This window comes from Anticarsia gemmatalis, chromosome 5 (assembly GCF_050436995.1).
Source record: "Anticarsia gemmatalis isolate Benzon Research Colony breed Stoneville strain chromosome 5, ilAntGemm2 primary, whole genome shotgun sequence".
Lineage (NCBI taxonomy): Eukaryota > Metazoa > Arthropoda > Insecta > Lepidoptera > Erebidae > Anticarsia > Anticarsia gemmatalis.
This window is the reverse complement of record NC_134749.1, coordinates 2,252,394-2,272,070: the sequence shown is the minus strand read 5'-3', so window position 1 is coordinate 2,272,070 and position 19,677 is coordinate 2,252,394. Positions and strand designations below refer to the sequence as shown.

Genomic DNA, 19,677 nt, shown 5'->3' with positions numbered 1-19,677 from the left:
TTTCAATGATGCACCTCTTCTTGCATCTGGCTAGAATAGAGGATGTTTGCACTTAAGACCGACATAATCAATTTTTAAGCACGTTCGGAACAACGATTCTCGATGAATTTAGAGGAATTGCTTTTTTTTACTAGTGTCATATTGCTCAGGACTTGCAATATAGTTGATGTGTTTAAAACTTTTACGTTCTATGTTTATTGAATAATATTTTTCTGAAATGAACGCGAACATGTATTTTACATTGGAATGTTACACGTTTTGGTGCAGGTTGCATTACCCGACATCATTTTTCTTACTTCCCGTATACTATTATGCAGAATCTTCATCATAAATGACAAAATAAAGCAAGTTGCATACTCCTTACTATTACTTTATTTAACCGACACTATCTTATCTTATCTTAGGGGTGGGGGTGCCAGTTAATGCCTGGCTGACACTTCGACCATTCCTGATCCTTTGTGTCACCCCCTCCTTTGTTACTCTAGACGTTGGGGGGCATAGCAAAACTTATTAGTTTTGCTATGCACCCCACCGGAAGCAGCCTGTAGTCTTCTGGTTTAGGGTAACCACATCCTAGAAGATCAATTCTTTTCCTTCCTAAAGCATCACACTCGCAGTAACCGACACTAAACAAAGTAAAGAATTTCTTACAGTTGTTTTAAACACATGTTCGGTAACCCTGCGCAAGATTCGCATCTCAATAATCCCCAGACATATGATCCGCTGACGTCACAACTACAAGTATAATTAGTCACAATGAAGTTTGTTGTTCGTATGTACGTCATACACCACCGTTCAGAACGGAGGGATCGCTTTTGATTCTAATTTTGTTTGTACTGATTCAATGAATGGGAGGAGTGTTGGAGTAGTAAATCTCAGTTACATGTATAACATTTAATATTTTCCTTGTTAATTGAAAAATGCAGTTATTTAAATCTATACGCATTCTATTATTTTGTATTCAATTCGATTAATTGCTTGTTTCGCTTGTTTGACGAAAAGTATAATAATATTTTACATTGAAACAGTATTACATTGAAATAGTTTTGTCTCATTACTATGATCGTTTTGACTAAGATACAGTTCGCATGTTCGTATAGTCAAACAACATCGTAGAGAGCATTGGAATGCACGATTTATCTAAAGTATAATTGCGGATGAATAATAGACTTTTGCAGAAAAGGCTCTTTACTAAGTTGTCGAACTACACAAGCCGGAGTAAACTGAAACAACATACGGTAGAATGTTGTCCAAAGTATCAAGAACACTCACTATATTCGTAAAGGTTAATAGTATCAAGTACAATAGTCGGGAGCAAGGTTGAAAAGATCAGCGATCATTAAAGACATCATTAGCAACCACTGGATAGGTAGCGAAGGTCTTTTCCTAATTGATAAGGTTTTTAACAACTAATTATTTGTACTGAAGAACTTTGACTTTGTTTGTTTCCGGTAGTCTAACGTAGATCCCACTGATTTCGAAAAAAGCTACCTATATAGACTAAACTATAGTAATTTTGCCATTTGTTTTATCAGTACCCATTACTGTCCCACTACTGGTCAGGAGTCTTCTCCCGAAATTTAGGAGAATGTAGCCCCTAAGTCCAACTAGCTGTGTTTCTTTACTGTTAGATCAGGTGACAATTATTTATGTTTTAGAAATAATTGTCACTAAACTTTAGCGTGTTACTTTCAGTTCGAACCCACGGCCACTAACGTGTAAAGCCAATGCTTAGACTACTCGGCTACCACTGGACTTCTGGTTGCCATAAGCAAGATTTAATTCCAAGCATCATAAGCAGTTAAGAGCTGTTCTGCATAGACTCCGATAATGTTCAACGGGCCTCATTCCTGCTTCCAACGTAGTTTGATAAATGATTTCAATTTAGAGGCCAATCCTTAGTTTTGAACTAGTAACCAATATCGTACAAATAATAAATATTTAAGCGCACCTGTTGAACAAGTTATCAAGACGGATATTACCACTAAATGAATGTACTATTCATCAAGTCTGGTCTAGATTGAATCGATTTTGTCTAAAGTTCAGTGTGCCAAACAAGATAAATCACGAGACTGGTATACCAGTTTGATAACTGGCTTTACCTGACTTATTATGTGTTTGAGTAAATAATTATTTTTGTATATAGAACTCATAGAAACGTTAGATAATGTACTGTTAATTTAATTGAGTCTATGCAGGCAAGTAGAATATCTTGCATAGACGTTCAACTACTGCTTCGCGAAACGTATGCGTAAAAAACAAGCAATTGCAAAAATATGAAATAGCTGTTCCTGACACAAAACAGAAATTACTATTCTTAGTAATATGGCTCTAATAAATTTTATACACACTTCTACTCGAAAATGAGCAATTATATTATAACCCGAGACACAAGGGTCCGCTTCTCAGTACAAAACACGTGAATAATGGCGGCAAAAGCTCGTATTATGACTTTACATGGTGTAATAAAAGTAGTTGGGTGAAGCAAAGAATTTTACGACTTAATTCCCGTCCCGTATGGCTGGACATGGAACCCCTCACTCATGTACAACGACGGGAAGAGCTCTGATCATGTATAATTTGTTTACTACACCACTTATTGTGACCTCCTATTCTATTTTATTACGTTTATTGTTTAACGGTTTTGAGTTAATATTATTTTTATAGAATTGTTATAATAGAAAACTTCATATTCATTCGTAACATTACTGTCACTCTTATGTATAGCACTATGTAACACTTTCATTACAAAACTGTTATAGTGTTGCTCAAAAATCAGAAGAAGAATCTGATATCGGAAAGCAAAGAAAATGCATTTTTTCGGATATAAGCAGGTATGTCAAACGTATAATATAGGTCTCATTTAAGCCTATACACAACTAAGTACTTTACTGCAAGGATATATATCAAATCGAACACTTAGAATTTAGTCCTAGTGAGCAATACGCCTTATTTAGTATTCATAGCGCCAATAAAATATACAAACAGACGTACCAATATATCTTTCTGTATAAAAGATGGCATTAAAAATAAGAATAATATATTTGATTTATGTTACAGTAATGTCCGGTATCGTATAATTAACATTTAGTAAATCAAGATCGTTCTACGTTTCAATGAATATTTTGATACAAAGATAAAACGAAAGCCTTGAAATTTTTTAGCACGTGAGATACTTGTACAAATTAAGGAATGTCGTTTAAATCATTGTTTGAAAATCATATATTTATGATGACCTACAAGGAATGTTCTAAAAGGAGTGTTTTAAGGACCTGCCAAAAGGGCCAATTTATTCAAAAGATTATGTGTGTCGGCTGTCTGAAATAGTTTTTAAATTACAAAAAGTCTTGTAGGTAACCTATAAGGGGTTTTAGGATCAAGTCGTTATTTTATGTAGTTCAAAGATTCATGTAAGAAGTAACATTGTGGGCAGGCTGACTGAGAAGACTCACAGAAGAGTCAGCCTACGACTTGGTCAGTGTTACCTGGGCATAACGTAAGGTCAAATGCGGGTGAGAGTTGACACATTCAGATTTCATCAATCCACTCTTAACACAATGTCTTCGAACTTAGTTAAGAAAATTGAATACACATACAAACACGCCTCTTCCTAGGCACAGATCAGAGAAAGAAAGAAAGAAACCAAAGAAGCTGATTATAATTATTTGCTAGTATATATTGTTTACTCACCCAAGTATATTGGGATGTTTAAGTTTGTTCATGAGCTGGACTTCCCGGAGCATGTTGGGCCTGTTCGCGCGTTGCTGGTTCATCTTGAGCACCATCACTTTGCCTGACGTTTTGTTCGTCACCTGAGGAACAATATAAAGTAAGCGTTACAAAGGTTTATAATTCAGCTGATTGCATCTTAAGAGTCTGTGAATAGAGCACGAAGAAGTTTGGGATCATAGCAAGTGACGTTCTTTGGTCAATCTCATATTCAGCGAGAATATTAAGAGCTGTGCACCATAAATATTGATGTACGAAATAATTTTAACAGTTTTTCGAATTAATAGCTTTATTATCATAACAATATTATGAACAACAATCCGTGATTATCATACGATTACTAAATGGCTGTTACAATTTCAAGCACATTTATAAAAATACATCAAATAAAAATCAGTTTTATAATTTTAATAGTAGTTTCTTCGTAGCGATATCCGAGGGCCAATAATCGCAGTAAATAGCTTACTTCCTTAATCTCGGTGAGCTAATGACATGATTCAGTTCGGCACGCAAATTAACCAGATAGATGACATGCCTGCCGGGGACGTCGTCTTAATTAAAATAGCATCTGGCCGCATCTTACGAATCATGCCGATGTTAGGAGCAAACTATGGAATGAAAATTATTGAAAATACTATAGCCTATAAGAATCAAAAGTGTTTGAAATATGGACCTCAATATTTTGTCAAAAGAGGGAATATAAAGTCAATACGAGACCATCAAAGCCCTTCCTTATTAATAAAAAAGGAATGAAAATACCTCAATGCAAACTTCAACACATATAGCACATTTGACAATCGCATACAGTATCGACTAGCGGTAGCGAAATAAAAAAAAAAAAACTTGGAAACAAAAATAGTTCTCACGCAATACGCTAGTGGCGCTGAACAGTTTATCAAACAAAAGTCGATAGCCTAGATATTTGATAGTAGTAAAGAATCGCCATTTAAATATATAATTTATATTTTTGATGAAAAAATATATTTTTAATTTTTAAAGTATAATCTCAATAATTGGAAAAATCTTTGCTTTTCTGTAGTCATCACATTATCGTTTATCTGACGGTAAACAATGCAAGTGTTTGCATCGAGAGTGTAGTGTAATGTAGGCTACAGATACGTTTCTATCTAGTTCTTGAGACTATTACCGTAATGCGTATTTCCAAGACAGTTTTGGGCCAACGATGTTTGTGAGAAATTCTTTGTGAAAGATGTACGTTTTTTTGTTACGTTTGTTTTTTAAGGTTCCTTACTCAAAAGGTAAAAACGAGACCCTATATATTTATGTAGCCCAGGTATTTCTGTAGCCGTTAAACAGAAAATACTGAAAGACAGAATAATATAAATACATAGAATAATTTAGATACTTACATTCGCTAGAGTAGGTACTAATACGCTGATATTAAAGCGGCGACATTAAAAAGGAATTAAATTAAAAAATTAAAGGTAACCTAACCAACGGATGCATTTCCTATTTTTTCATACTTTTCTTCGGTAGCAATAATGCGAATGCTACTATTTACATTGGCAGGCTAATTACCTACCGCGGTGTAACGTGTTGTTTGAACAGTAGTTTTACGACTTACCGAGTCTTTTTGCTACAAAGTACATTAATTACTTGAGCCCTAAACCTTACAATATTGCAAGACCACCTAGGGCCATACAAAAAAGAGCAGTTTTTATTTCTACTCATGTTAGTTTTCGAATGTTCTTATAGTCCAACAATATAGTAGAGAGTCTCGTATGCAAAGTTTGCAGCTAACGGAGGTATATAAAATTTAAAATTTAGAACTTTAGTGTTGTTTGCTACATCTTTTACATCTTACATAAGTACAGTTAACTATTATATATTAAGTATGTGCTGTATGACTAAATGAATAAAAAATTAATTATAGTCTATACTCTATATAAATCGTGCATGCCAAGACTCTCTACTCAGTTGGCAGGCTATAGTAGTATAGTTACAATTATCTCTGCATACATTGTATTTTATAGAGCAGTCTTATCTGTATAATAATAAAATCTTGATAACAACATTCACGTTTTAGTTGTTTGCACTATTCGATATCTTGCAACTTCAAGGAGAGATATCATTTAGTCTAGGACACTAGAAAGTATTTTGGAAGGAAATTATTTTGATATTTCTTGAGAAGTGAGGTTAATTTTTCTTCGTTTTCAGTTTCTCTTAACCGAAGGTTTCGTATGACAAGATGTATGGATGTGAATGAGACAAGGGAAATTTGTAAGGATCGAACCAAGTGGCTTTCTTTGGTCTCTGTCTACCTCTATGGGAAAAAGGCGTGATATTATGTATGTATGTATTTCTTGATAATGAAAGTCTTAAGTTTCCGCATACTCCAGTTAGTAATCATATGAATTGCAAAAGAAAGTTTTGGCCTTTACAATGATTCATTTTTTTAAGAAAATATTTCCCTAACCTTAAATCAGTAACGTTAACTAAAGATATTTGAACTCCACTTTATTTTATGAACTAGTAAAAAAAAAATCCCCCTTTAATATTCCAAAGCCTTTTCAGTTTCATAATCTACGTTGAAATATCAAGGGGTTGATCATATAATCGTATTTCACAATACTCGCTTCAATGAACGGAATTTTACGATCGTACATAGAATTTACACCTGTGCTCAAAGTAATATTGTTTTTATAACATTAAGGTATGCGGCTTTTATCGTTTTCGAAAGGACAATTTGCATATGACGTATATTAGGTTTTATTTGAGAAAGTATTTCAATTTCTTAATACATTTATTCAAATATAACATGGTAGAGCTAAAACTAGTTAAAAATATACCATACTGTTGGACATTGGGACATTACATACATAATATCACGCCGTTTTCCCACAGAGGTAGGCAGAGACTAAAGAATATTGGGATGTTGGAGAGACTTATTGCGTATACAACGAATATTAAAATTAAAATTTTAAATTATGTGGAAATGAAATAAAACCACACTAATAGAAACTTGTGAAAATATGAAAAACGTCGTCTACTACACTTGTCAAGTTTCATCACAATACTAAGCAGTGCTAAAGCTAGAACGCTCGCACTTTTAAATTACCTCCAGCTATAAACAAAACAATTACAAATACTAAGAAAGGTCTATCTTAGCACCTAGATGTTCACTACGCAGAGGTTAATGACAGAATAATACACAATCTATACCTGGAGATCTAGTGACAAAATGCCGCTCTTACACGGACTTTGTAATTATAAACAGTTATAATAACTATGCAATTATAATATAACACTTAATAGCTTCATCTTCTTTATGTTTTTAACTAACTTCTGCCCGCGACTTCGCCCGCACTAAAAGAAACTATCTGTGTACCAAATTACATCAAAGCTCGTTTAGTAGTTTTTGCGTGAATGAGTATCAAACACACATACAAACATTAGCATTTATAATATTGGTAGGATATTAACATTCAGGCGAACTGCAGATAAACGCATTATACAGATAAATTACTTGGTTTGTTTTTTTTTAATAATTAGATTAAGAACTGTTTTTCGGTGTTATCAGTTCTATAGAATTTCCAATTTTATTTACTTTCTTAAGCGCTTGTGAAGTTTAATTATCAAAGAGTAAGAAGACCAATAAAAGATGTTATATTTTTACTAACTCAGTATAGATTTTTTGTATTTTCGTTACTCGGAAAAAAAAGGAAAACCCAAAATCGCCAACCACTTAGAAGTATTACTTTTTCACCTACCCATCAACTATCGACTCCAAAAGCACGAGGTTTTAAGTGCAACACACATGACATAGCATTTTAGTCTTTCACACCATTGACATAGTGTGAAATATGACACATAATTGCCTGAGGTTAGAAAACGCAGGATCGTTTAGCGCCCCTGTACAAGGGGTGAAGTCGTGAACGCATTAAATAACCATTTATAACACCTTCGTGTCAAAAATAAACGGAATACATGTGCATTTCCTTCACTGTATTCCTACAAGTAACAACTATGTATCGATATACAGAAAATATCATCATAATGATATGAAGTTGATCAAAATCAATTGCAATTGGTAAGTCCAGACTCCACACACTTTGAAGATGTATTGATGATTGCAATGGACAGGTACAGGTTTCTTAAAAAAAAATAAAAAGTAAGAAATATATTTCTAGTTCCTAAATATTTTTATGTGATTTGTGTATTTTTTTCACTTAGTCCACAACTGAATCAACAAACAGATTTTAATGTTGGTCAAGGGCTAAGCTTTTTAAAAACAAAACCAAAATAGGATTAATCTAGTACACATAATTGTAATAAATATTTTGAAGATCAAACCAAACCAGGGAAGATAAGATCCATCGTAATCTACTTCAATAATTTCGTAATAACAACGCAACTGGAAGATCGCGACGTAATAAAACGGAATTTTATTGCGGGTCCCATTGGGCACATCTCGACTCCCACGGTCGCCATAAACCAAAGCAAATACCTGTCTAATAACATGCATAAACAGTTTTTTTTCATCCAGAGTGCCACTAACAGTACTTGACGCCTACGCTCGTATTGACTTGGATACTGTCAGCAACACTTGCAAAACGAGAAGAAATTTTAAACTCTATAACGTTAACGATAAAGTTCAAAGTCCCTTGGTTGTATCGTTATAGTCTGGGAGCCGGCTGAGCCACTTGACACGGCTCCGCTAACGAACTGATGATGAGGCTTTACGCGTAACAACTTTTGAGAGGATAACTAGAGTATTACACTTTAGAAGAATTTTCTAGTTCGCTAAGAAAAGTGGAAGTGATTTGTCGAATGAGTTGTTCAAGTCTTTGCGATTTAATAGGAAGGTTATTTTGCTTTTGGGATCGTCCGTGTGGATACGTTATAAAGTAAGAGTATCCCTGATATATTAAGGTGAAAAAAGGTGTATTAATGCAATTTAACATAATTTACAAGTAACGACAGTCGATGTTTAGAAACGGCGGAATAATTTTTAATTGTGTTTCAACATTTTAATATTGTAATGTGTTTTGCAATGGTTTATATTTTCCATAATTGTCTTGAACAGAATTATAACAATATAAAAATACTTAAACTAAGAGCTCAGGAACGCACAACAATTTACTAGGAAATCTAGTTTTAAAGTTTGATAACACGGCTCTATGGTAGACCATAGACAGAAAATCGTACGAGAAATAACTCTCAGTGCAACAACGCAATCACAAACTTTTGTAACAAAAACAAAAGAAGAAAAAAATCTCGAGTTTATTACATGACTCGGAGATAACACTAAGGTAACACTGGCATGCAAGAATGTTGAAAATTCTTCGTGGAACACGCCCGTTGCACAAGTAAAAACATGCAGTGAAAAACGAACACGAGGCAAAGGCATGCATCGTAAAGCCGGTTATAAAAATAAAGTTATTATACAAGTGATATCGGATGGTTAGCGGGATCCGGTGGGAGGTTTGCTCGCTAAACGTCACTGTGGAGAATTTAGAGTAAATTGGTTTTATGTAGGTACTTAACAGTCAAAAACTATATAAAAAAATCTAAAATGTTTCTTTCGTTACCTCGTACAACTTTTCAAATCTTACTTATAGACCTCCTTTTAAGTAAAATGTATACCTGTGCTAGGAGGTCCCGCTTTTTAATGGTAATTGATACAAGATTGAAAAATGTTGTCGAAAGCTACAATTCAGCAGTGTTTGTATACGTCATATTATATTTAATGTTAACATCATTTTAAATGCTATCATTTTATATGTATAATGAACTCTATAAACCAGTCGGTAAAATAATTTGCGAATGACGAAAGTTAATGAGTGCAAATAATTTTTAAACATATTAAATACAAAAACAACTAAATCTTTGTAAAAACAATGCAGTTCTCGTCTGTGTACATTTGCAGAAGGACGATAAGATAAAAATCCGCATCGCAACGTCAAGCCGTATGACATATGTGCGACTAAAAATAAGCTTATCGGGAAAGACAGCGACCTATCATCAGTACACTTGCGTAGAATTTAATTGTAAGTATCTTATAGTATTATATCTCTCTCGTTTGGGAGGAGACCCTTGCCCTGTGGTGGGACAGTAAAAGGTTAAAAAAAAACTTATAGTATTCTTGGGGAATGTGACTTTTAATTAAAGTTAGTTTTTAGGTTTCCGTGCCCAAAGGGTAAAACGGGACCTATTACTAAGCCTCCGCTGTCTGTCTCCAGGCTGTATCTCATAAGCCGTGATAGCTAGCTATTTTCACAAATTATGTACTTCCGTAGCCGAAATTAAATTTAAAAAAATTAAATATAAAGGGGGCCCCCATACAATATACGTGTAATTTTCGTATTCTTTTGCTCAATATTAAAAACGGTAACATGTAGACGCAACAAATATTCACAGAATATTTACTTGTATATTACTTTTTAGAATAAATAACAGTAATTCGTTAAGCCGCGTCAAAGGGCGGCTTGAAAAATTTTGACATTAGGTTTACCACTGACCATATAATAAGAAGAAGAAGTTAAAAAGTTTCCTGAGGTTTTACAGAAATTTAACAGCTAAACATTTCATGGACATAAACTATCTATAAACGTGAGTTTGATACACTACATATCTTAGTACTTCTGATGTTTTATATAAAATCAAAGCAAGTATTTCAAAGCACACAGTCGGCAAAGTAAACAATAGTTTCTTAGCAATGTTTACACATACCAACGCCTTAAAAGGGTTTGGTATTTTTACACCTAAGTTGTCGCTCCGTGCTCTCACTGTAAATTTAAACTGCTTTGTAGTTCGCGCTATTGTACGCCTTTGAAACATCTTAAGGTTGTGTTTTAAAGGAAAAAGCTTCTGTGAAAATATCTCACATCGTTCATGAATACTGAATATTTAGTCAATTTGTGAGAAGTGCTTTACGGTATCTACATCTATGTGTCTTTACCAATTTACTCTTTATTCTAGCCATAGAAATACTTTTAAGCATCATTTAAGATTGAGGAACATTAAAGTATTCGTTTAACACTATTAAATGTTGTCATACTCATTAGTAAATAAGCAATGAACCAAGAAATCACCTTCTGACGCGGTCGGTTTATGGATGGGTGAGTGTAAAGTAGTAAGAATCGATAGCTCCATATCTAAAGATTTATATTTCCAAAGTCCAATATCAAAGAGTTAATAGGCAAGTGCAAAGTTTTGCAAACTTCAGCCAACGAGATTTCATAGTCTGCAAAACTTCCGCTTGAACGGGAAACGGATTATGTTAGCATTTTGTCCGTATTTAGTAACCGGGAAAAATAGCCTGGATTTCATGGAATGCTTGTCTTTAATAACTTAGAATTTAATAAAAGAAATGTTAAAAAACCATTATCAATCATCCTCTACAATTAATGTTTGTAAACATGGATAGAAATTATTTACTCTTTCTGTTAAAAACGGCTAAAAGAATTAGGGCGATAATTTAGCACACATAGCAAATTAGCAACCTTCATTAACACATAAGATACATACATTTTGTCCTTAGAAATCTCTGTCAAATACAAAGGCAAAACTAGCTTTAATCTTTATTCCATCCATAAAGGTTAGAAGAAGAATTTTCATAAAATATATATCACGGACCTTAAAAGTCAGTGGAAATCCCGACGGAGAGTCCCAAAAGTAGGGTAGGTACATAAAATTGGCAAAGTAAAGGATTGTTCGTGTTGAGTTTTATGCCGATGTAAACGGTTTACGAGTTACGACCCGACGACAAACAGAGATCAGCGTTTTATCATCTGAGGTTCATATTTTTATTTCCTTCTTTAAGATATGAATGTATGAACCGCTATTTAATATTCTTTTTACTTAGTTAGTTGTTGATGGATGCTTGACTTATGTAAGAATGAAAAGACCCGTCAAAATCAAGAATATTAGGATTTCGTAAGAAGATATTATCTTACACTTTTTTTAGTATTATGAAGAGCTTTACCTAAATATGATAGCCTCGGTGGGTGTCCTATAAAATCCTTCGAATCTCTTGCGTTTTTTGGTAATGAAAAACAGTTTGGACACTTTGGAACACAGAGACTCAATGTAGAAGATTCTTTAGAGAATATATTTTCTTCAGATTTCCTTATTCTATCCATTTTTTAAAGTTCTGTAGTATAAATTGGATATGTTCCAATAAACCGTATAATGTTACTGCATTTCGGAGGCACTGGAGATTCGGAGCCAATAAATACGTGTGCTCCAGATAGGTGGCGTTGTTTCGAATACACGATCAATTGTACACACCCGTCGTTTATTTATGCACACATTTATAACATCGCTTAACCTAGTTTTTAGTTAATTCGTATTTTATCTGCGAAAATAAGCAGTTGGCTGATTGATTAGACGTTTCTTTTGAATTCTAATTCAAAGTCTAGGTATTTCTGTGGTTGTTTGCGCGCAGTGTAGGTTTTAACCAGTATAATGTATTTAACATTAGTCGACTATTACTGAAGTTTTGAAATGAGACGTTATCAAGTTATTAAGTTCAATGTGATACAAAATTTGTCCAATCCCGCAGTTTTACACAAATCTCGTCCTGGAATGAGCAGACTAAACTCTACATTAGTAAAGTCAAACGAAGTGTAAATATTTAACAAGTCCGACGGCACAACACAAAAGAGTATTAATTAACACGACGCCTCACAACAATGTACTAGATACTCGTAAAATTTCTCTCTACATCCCAAACTACTAAAAGAATATTTAATCCAGCCACGTTTCAAAGCAAATCTCCATAATGGCGGTGGTCGTGCAACAAGCTGGCACCGTACATAATAAGGGTTACTTTGACCCAAACGGGCTTTGCCCACCACAAATATGGACAATGGAGATCCTATCTTGCGTTTCGCACGGTCGAGAATCAAGCACGGGTTTACGGCTGCAATTTGAGAAGACCGCTCAAATTGGACATGTTGCCTCGATGGTGTTCGTTTCGAAATCGTCTGCTTAATAACTTAACGATGCGATTCAATTGCGCGAAAATTCGTCTTGCTAGATATCGAGAAATTATGAGAGCGTGTACTATAGTTGTTTGTAATCTGCGCCCGCACTCGTATTGAATAATAATAAACATATAAAAAGTATTCAATTTATATCCAAGACGTGTGTGAAAGAAAAATGTTGAGAAAATAGTTTGAAGTTAGAAGCAGAAACACACAATTTGTTAGTATTTCTACGTACCTATTGACTGTACCGTTGATATATTGGTTGACTGCTGAACGGTAGGTAACAAATACTTTTACAAGGCGGTATAAATCTTTATAGGTTTTCCGTTAGAATACTTACGGTAGCACGGTCTGTTCCCAATAGAAGGCAAGCTTACACACCTCTCTGGCAAATCATTAAATAACATTATCTACAGTACATTCTCGCGAAGGTAAAATATATTGTTCATTGATATTCACGAATTCTTAACACAATAAACCTCAATTAAGTGATTGGTGTTATAAAAGTTCCCGCGATTCCAATTATTTGGCCTCTAGCGATTAGATATCCGATTTGTGATTAAGATGCCAAAGTTCGTTCGAGAAAAAGATTATTTATACGAACACGTGATATTTCAACTGATTTTTAAACAAGCAATTTGATAACGATTTATTATTAATAATTGAAACTATGCAGAATAATATCAATAATATATTATGGGCACGCTCGAAAACGAGACATTGCCATACTTATTCAATATGTTTATTCATATAAAAGCAAAGTAACTGAGATTTAACCCGCCCCTAACGAGCACAGGCATTTTAAAACAAATCCCATATTTTATTAAAATAGGATATTTATATTTTATTCAGCAATCATCCATGGGACTCCCCAGGCACTTTTCCTACTTCCTGTAACCCCTTTTTAATGATAAATGAGGCACGTCTGTATGTCGTGACTGACAGGCCGCCATGACAGTTGCTCTGTTTCGGCACTCATCTATTGTTTATGATCGTGAGCTGCTCATAGTCGGTTGCACTTACTGATTGATGACTGATTAGCGAGGTTAGGCTTTAGTGGTCAGTTTGTGGATTTGTGGTACGTTTAACTGAATCATAGACTGGGAGGGTTGGCATAAAGTAAGTATAGATTTATTTCTTGTATCGGGTCACTTTATTCAGGGCATGCAAAGTTCTCAACCCGCTCTTGGCCAGCGTGTTGGACTCAAGGCCTAACCCCTCCCTCATTACGGGAGGAGACCCTTGCCCAGCAGTGGGACATTAATGGGTTAACTTTATTTATTTATCGGGTCACTGTAAACTTCATATACCTATTATGGACTGACTTATGTCTGTCCACGTGTTTTTTTTTAAATCGATAAGTACCCTGTGTTTGCACCCGACCAGTCAACAAAGTGGAAACAAAATTTCATTAAAATTAGGTCCGTTGGTTTAGCGGTCTAAGCATAAAAGAATTACATTTAAGAACATGATGTGTAAAGTGAATGAAACCAGAATGTTTCTGAATCGTTTAATTAGTTTTCACTCGATCGTGAAATCTCTTCAAAGTTGTCTCTCCAATAGGGATAAAAATATTTCAGCAATAATAGTGTATCAACTAACTGTGGAAGAAACCATATATTTTCATAAAACGAAAGTTATTAGCGTAAAAACTTTTCCCTGAAAACTGAAGTTATTATAGGAGTAATATGACAGATTTATGAAACGATTTTGTGCGTTTCCTCTGAAGGAAATGATTCACACGTTTTACTCGACCAGATGTACTTATAATGAAAAATTATCATCATATATTAAGATTTTGCTTTTACAGTGCAGTTCATTTGTGACTTAAATTTTGATAGCTAACTAGTCTTTCTAGCGGTGCAAAGCAGACTGCTCGAAAAAAATACATAGTCATTCTAGAAACCTATCCGATATATTGATTGAGGTCTAAATGAGAGATGTCTAACCAAAGCTAGAGCTATAAAAACGCTTCCACGACCAAAATTAGACATTGGAAATATTAAAATATTCACTTAGCTAACATTACGCCACAATCGATCAGCCGAGTCCAAACCAGCCCTAATCTTAAAGACTGTAGAACAATCTCGGCGTTGCATGCCTGTGTTCGTATAAGGCGAAAGATGAACCACAGATTCTGCGCACAAGTTACCATATATTACTGAGTTCCTTATGCAACATTGTTTACTTAGAGGCTACATGTTTTGAAGTGAACTTAAGGGAGTCTACACAAAGTTGCCGAACCGCCGACATATTAACGTAAGCGGCTCTATATTTCACATGTTGGCTACTAGTAGATTGTCTTTGCAATAAATACGCCGGTATCAAATCGTCGAAATATGTCGGCGAGTCGGCATTCGGCCACTTCAGTGTGTAGACTCCTTAATATTACTGCAGACATAAATGAGGGAAGCAGTGAGAATAAACAAGGTATTTTTGTTTTTGAAGGTTACTTGTTACTTAGGGAGCTCAAAGCTAGCAAGTATTTGGAATGTTTGAGTATGAGTAAAGAAATAAGGGAAAACCTCGAGAATATTTAACATTGTTTGTATGACATAACACCCTATGAAGTATACTTTTTTTTTTGACAATCTGGAGTCAAAAATCTTGTCTTGAATGAAACTTGAACCTACGGCATCATAGCAGAGTGGTGACTATTCTAACCACTATGCCATTATTCGCACCGTTATCTACCGATATTCTCCATTCAGTAGGTATATTATAACAGTAGGTGTATAATTTATTTTCCCATGAGTGGGCTCCCAAAGCAATAAGTTTCACGCAGCAGGTGTTCAAAATAATGTGCATATTCTGTCAAAACTCATTTTGTAATGATTCCAAATGGTTCATTATTATTTTATTTTTAAATATCGTTATAATGTCAACATAACTAATGACGAAATATTTAAAATACCAACAGTTTAGAACAAGGACAAACATATTATTTTCATATGTTTTGAAAGAAAGTATAACTCTAACGAGGTCATTTAATATTTGCATAGATTTACAAGCACATAAAATAGGAAAAATATCGATAATATACAATATTTTATCGATATATCTTTAATAAAAAATATTATCACAATAAAAAAAACATATAAATAGGTGTTTTAACATCAATAAATAAATGTGTAAAAGCAAACTGTCCAAAATTATTATCTGACTTTATTTTAAATACATACATAAAATCACGCCTCTCTCCTTTAGTGGTAGGCAGAGACCATAGAACATCACTTGGTACGATCCTTACAAACTTCTTGACTTTATTATAACATAAAGTTCACTTTAACAAGTAAAATAAATGTACATAATTCATATATTCAGCCTAAAAAAATATCATTCTGGAACAAGGAAAGGTTAACCAAAACGCAAGAATCGGCACTGCCTTGTAAATATCAAAAGCAGGAAGCAATAAAAATGTAACATCTTTGAAAATGTCAAACGCTAATCAGATCGAGCTAACGTAAGATTGGCAATCGTTGCACAAATCGTTGGATTACGTACTGTGTCATACCATAGGTGCTACCGACCGTTACGGTTTAGAGCCTTACTGTGCACTGTTTCATATACGCACAGTATAGTGTTATCTTGGATAGCTTATAGAGATCGGAAAGGCTATATAATCTTTTATTGTACGGGAATTTAAGCTACCATGCTTTTTAACTTGAAATCGATAATACCAAGTAAAAACGCATGATCAAAGTGGCGCAGTGGTTAACGTTGCCATGCCACTACCATTGGGTCGTCAGGTGGTGGGTTCGATTCCCATTCGGAACAATTATTTGTGCGATTCACAAATAATCGTTTCGGGTCTGGTTGTACTTTGTGATAGTTGTTAGTATGTTGGTAAAAGTCCCCACGACACAAAAGTAACTCTAAGTAAAGGAGTAGAATTAAAATAAAAAACAGCTCAATTTAACAAGCCTATGATGGTCATCAGAAACGTAGAACCAATTTTATCTAGAACATTCCAGATATGAACCAGGAAAGCAACCCGAAACTGGTCAACGTATAAAAATCTCCACTCCATATAAAACTCCGAATAGAAATTCCCTTCCCGTTTTTATTTTAAGTGGGTACCCTTCCGTCGTGATTATAAAGGTGGTGATTCAAATGCGTTGGACGACACAGTTCTATTTGTGGCCGGCTAAAAATACGAGTGCACGACTTAGCGCCCATGTGAATGCAGTTTTTATGCACCTTGCTAAACAACGGCCGAGATCAGCTCTTTTTATTATAGCTTATTTTTTTCTTGTTATAGAGTTATTGTATTTGTTGTGATACACGTATGGTTACGGTGTTCAAGTATTTGTGTACGGATAGATGAGTAGTTTATTTGACTAGGTGTTGCAAGGGTGATGCATTTCTAACTGCACTGTATAATATGCATATAAAACAACAATTAAATAAAGAATTCATGCATGTTTGCTTACAAGAAACACAATAAATTAATTTTCAATGAGTTCATAAAAAAATTCCTCTACATCCGAAAAAATTGTTTCTTAAAACTATTTTAGTTTCGTGTAATAGGGGGCGAGTCTATTATCATGCCATCAAAAACATTCTGTAAAAACCTCAAGTCTCGCCGTAAAAAGTTGTGAGATCTTTATAATACCAAGTCGATTAATCTATTTAGTCTCTACTTAAAGGACCTTCTGTCTCAAGTTATTACGTATGTTATTTATGCCAATTAAAAAAAAATACCTCTAAAACAAATAGACCGACCTGGCCATCGCATGATTTGATTATTAGTATGTATCACACTACACAGCACGACAAGAAGTTATTGCTCCTGAAATGTTAATAATGGCGAATTTGTGTTTTCTTGCGATGACCAAGTCGATCTATTTGTTTTAAAGGTATTTTTTTAAAATTGGCATGATAATAACATACGTAATAACTTAAGACAGAAGGTCCTTTAAGTAGAGACTAAATAGATAAATCGACTTGGTATTATAAAGATCTCACAACTTTTTACGGCGAGACTTGAGGTTTTTACAGAATGTTTTTGATGGCATCTCACTTCTTTTTGTAGAGCGAACATAAGTCCAATTTGTATGGAAAGACGTTTTTTTTTCATAATTCAACATATTTTCTTATGGGAATGTTGTTCAGTTTCATGGGCTAAACACCCTTACCCACCCTTTACCCCCTCCCATTATGCCTCATATAGTAGGCACCTATTTACACCTATTTATTTTATTTTCTACAGTACTAATAATTCATTAACTGCAAATGTAACCTTGTAATCTTATACATTAATATGGGATTACAAAGTTATTGTTGCAGTTGGTGTATTTAGAAAACTGGACTGAAATTAGAAAATATTAAATTTTTCCCATGATTAAGACACTAAACCCTATTTGTATTCTAAATTTTAAGCTTCTAAGTCTGCTAGAAGTACCTTAGACTTTTGATGATCGGTGAGTCAGTGAGTCAGTGAATCAGTGAGTGACAAAATTCAAAATTTTAACAAGTTGTCATTCTTAAACTATTGGTTCAAATTGACTGAAATTTTAAATATACCGTGTTTATACAATGACTGATTAGTTGCTGAAAATCCAGGCTTCTTGTTTTATCCACAACGAAATTATAGGGGTGTCAAAAATAGCCCGAATTGCTTCGAGAAAAGGATGTTACGGCCGTGCCGCTTTTTTTTTGCTCGACTTGCGGGGGCACTTCCGTGCCCCCAGATTTACCGGGTAGGTACGTTACCAAACTCCGGGTTACTATTAAGAACTATTTTAATACGCTTAAAAAAATCAATAGTACTCTACCCGATCCGGGAACCGAACACGAGACATCGTGATCAGCAGTTGGATACACTACCAACTGCGCAACAGGGGAAGTTCACTAGAAAATACAGCCAAGTAAAAAAAAATATAAGTATTTCTATAGAGCATTACGCAACGTTTACGGCTTAGACCTTCATATACTATTCGTAAACATAACCTAAGTTTGTTCGTTGTTATTGAGTTCGTGCCGTATCAACGAATTTTCTTTTTCCAATATATGTTTCGACACATCAGCTTCTAGAAGGTTAGTTGTAAACTGTATGGTATTTAAAAATTCGCAATGCAATGATCGTGGCCTAGAAACTGGTATATGAGAACAGATTTTGTGATTCGTGATCGTTTTAATTGAGATGACCGCTGTACCGTTTTTGGAGTAAAGGGAAGGCAGAAGAAATTTCGGACATACGTACGGACTAGCTGACCCGCAACTTCGCTTGCGTCACATAAGAGAGATTGGTTATAGTTTTCCCCGTTTTTGTAAAATTTCAATTTCAAATCGGACCCGTAGATCCTGAGATTAGCGCGTTCAAACAAACAAACAAACTCTTTAGCTTTATAATAGTAGTATAGATATACAATTTATGACCACTTGAGGCTTGGGATTCCATTCGAAGCTCGAAACTGTCTTTCATTTCCACAAAAAAACTGACTTTCCGAACAAACTAATAATACAGTATCAGTTTGTGTTACAGATAGGATATTATTTCGGATAACGTGGAAGTTTCAGAAATTAAGTCAAAGATATTCGATATTTGGACCGAATTTCGGCCATGGATAATTTAATATCGTTCAATTATTTCAGATATCAGATAGTTTTGGTTATGTCTACAAAGCTTAAGAACATCCTTGTAAAGGAGATGGAATCCTAGAATTATTCAAACTATATATTAGTTATTATAATCGCTAGTTACTAGAGATTAAAAACTTAATGTTACAATATAGTTTTGATAATAGACACGATGCTTCCTAAAATCCGTTAAAGAGATTGATTCTCGAAAATTATTCAAAACATCTATTGGTTATTGTAATCGATAGTTACCTACTAAAGATTATTATACCTTTGATATTATATAGAAAATGTAACCGTCCGCTTAGCTTTAAAATTACCATATTTAATGAATATTTATTAGTTTGTTTGCAGATATAATAAATGCAATCGGAAGATCTATGACGCAATAATGTCTCAATAGTTCCACTTC

General features: G+C 34.3%; 1 protein-coding gene across 1 annotated transcript in view; it reads right to left on the bottom strand.

The window, feature by feature from the left end:
- The window catches only part of cdi (serine/threonine kinase), a 134,744-nt gene that overhangs the window by 17,613 nt on the left and 97,454 nt on the right, over positions 1–19,677 (bottom strand). The window contains exon 2 of the mRNA XM_076114061.1: positions 3,691–3,812. Coding sequence (XP_075970176.1) covers positions 3,691–3,812 — 122 coding nt within the window. The remainder of the gene's footprint in view (positions 1–3,690; positions 3,813–19,677) is intronic.